This window comes from Octopus bimaculoides, chromosome 25 (assembly GCF_001194135.2).
Source record: "Octopus bimaculoides isolate UCB-OBI-ISO-001 chromosome 25, ASM119413v2, whole genome shotgun sequence".
NCBI classification, from domain to species: domain Eukaryota; kingdom Metazoa; phylum Mollusca; class Cephalopoda; order Octopoda; family Octopodidae; genus Octopus; species Octopus bimaculoides.
The window spans coordinates 9,669,798-9,671,931 of NC_069005.1; the positions used below are offsets into that span (position 1 = coordinate 9,669,798).

At 38.8% G+C, this 2,134-nt stretch overlaps 1 protein-coding gene across 1 annotated transcript in view; it reads left to right on the plus strand.

Annotated features, from left to right (window-relative positions):
• LOC106867469 (uncharacterized protein DDB_G0271670) overlaps positions 1–2,134 on the plus strand; it is a 1,130,547-nt gene that overhangs the window by 922,506 nt on the left and 205,907 nt on the right. The window contains exon 4 of the mRNA XM_052976825.1: positions 960–1,028. Within this exon, the coding sequence (XP_052832785.1) occupies positions 960–1,028 (69 nt within the window). The remainder of the gene's footprint in view (positions 1–959; positions 1,029–2,134) is intronic.

Sequence of the window (2,134 nt, forward strand, 5' to 3'; positions counted from 1 at the left end):
TTATTGCCTTTGCACAGCTTCTAATGCTAGAGATGTACTACAGTGTCAGCTGTTCACTACCAGTGAACTAAGGTAACACCTCTTATTTTTTGAGCACCTTCTGGAGTATTCGAGCGGTTCCAAGCATTGCTGTTTTCTGCAAGTGCTCCACCCTTATTGCAGCCCCTATTTGTTCCACATACTTCTCAAGATTTTTGCTCACTGTTCCCAGGGCTCTGACAATTATTGGTACTACTGCTACCTTTTTCATTGACCACAACTGCTTAACTTCCCAAGCTAACCTGTCATATCTTTCAACTTTTCTTTCTTCCTTATCGCATACCTTGTTGTCAGCTGGGCATGCTATGTCCATGATCCAGCATAGTTTATTTTCTTTCTCAATTAAAACTATGTCTGACTTCCTATTCTGTTATTATTATTATTATTATTATTATTATTATTATTATTATTATTATTACTACTACTATTGAGTGAGGAAGCAGTGCATGCCATCAAAGTGGCACTGGGGTAAAATATACAAAGCCCAGTATACCCATCATGACTACACCTGATGAAGGCTGGAGGGTATATTAGCTGAAACGCTGTGTTAACAACAAACCAGATGAGGACGAATATCCGTCAAATGTAAATAATGTACAGTGTTGGTTTGTTTATGCCCCTGTAACTTAGTAGTTCAGGAAATAAAGGACCAATAGAATAAGTACCTGACTAAAAAAAATAAGCCCTAGGGTCCTGCGATGGGTTGGCACCCTAACCAATGTAGCAGGTGTGCCACAGAACCTGAGGAACCAGCCTTAACAGCCTATGTTTTTGGTGGGAGCATTAATCTTTTGATCGCCAAGGTTCTTCAGCAAACCAGGACATCAGCACCCAGCTGTGCCTTGCTGAACCCATTTTTTGATGATGAGACAGTCTACCCCAATTGATCCCTAAACACCTGTTTCTGTTCTCTGTTTCAGTATCTCTCGAGAATCCAGTGTGTCGTCAGGGTCTGCATCTCCACAGCACAGGTGTAAAAGAAAATCAAGGTAAGTCTCGATTACTTCATTTCTTTTTGCTCTTCTCCTTTTTCCTCTGCTCTTTCTTCTTTGTCTTTATTTTGTCTGTTTGAACTCGAGTCAATGCTTAGGTCAACTGGAGTCAACATATTTGAACCAACGTATTTGAGTCAATGTATATGAGTCAACATATTTGAACCAATGTATTTGACTCAACATATTTGAACCAACATATTTGAGTCAAAGTGTTTGAGTCAACGTATTTAAACCAACGTATTTGAGTCAACGTATTTGAACTAACATGTTCGAGTCAATGTATTTGAACCAACATGTTCGAGTCAATGTATACAAGTCAATGTATTCAAACTAACATATTTGAGTCAACGTGTTTGAGTCACAGTCTTTGAGTCAATGTATTTGAGTCAATGTGTTTGAGTCATTGTATTTGAGTCATTATATTTGAGTCATTGTATTTGAGTCACCATATTTGAGTCAATGTATTTGTTCGCTCAAGGCACTGACACAGAAGGGGTAGACCTAGAATCTTATAATTTGAATGGGATTATTGTAATCCTAAACTCAAATCCCCACATAAGAAGAGATATTGTTATTGTTGTTGTGGCTGTTTAGTGCTATGTCTACCTTGACCAGTTGTGCTTTAGTTTAGACAAGTCCATCCTTTTGCACATTATTATTTAATGGGGCTATTATTTTTAGAAGACATCAGAATGCCAACCGAGGGCAATTTGGTTGTTTCTTTTAGCATGTTAAACATGTGTGTGCATGTGTACTGGAGGAGGTGGGTGGTGAGGGTTGAATGGTTGCAAACTTCTCACTTACTGACATGTGAAATTCTTGTCTATCTGTATGTCTGTATGGTCTCTCTCTCTCTCTCTCTCTCTCTCTATCCCTCTCTCTCAGTTTGGTATTACCTCTTACTGGCCCTCCCTTTTTGCCTTCTCTCTCCTCCCATACATCATCACCCATCCTATCACACACACACAGAGGAATCACAAGGGTATCCATCAATGGGATGAAAGAAACTGTGTGTGTGTGTGTGTGTGAGGTAGAGTAATAATGTGATTTGCATGTGTATGCATGTGAACTTGAAAATCTATGTATATATATATATATAT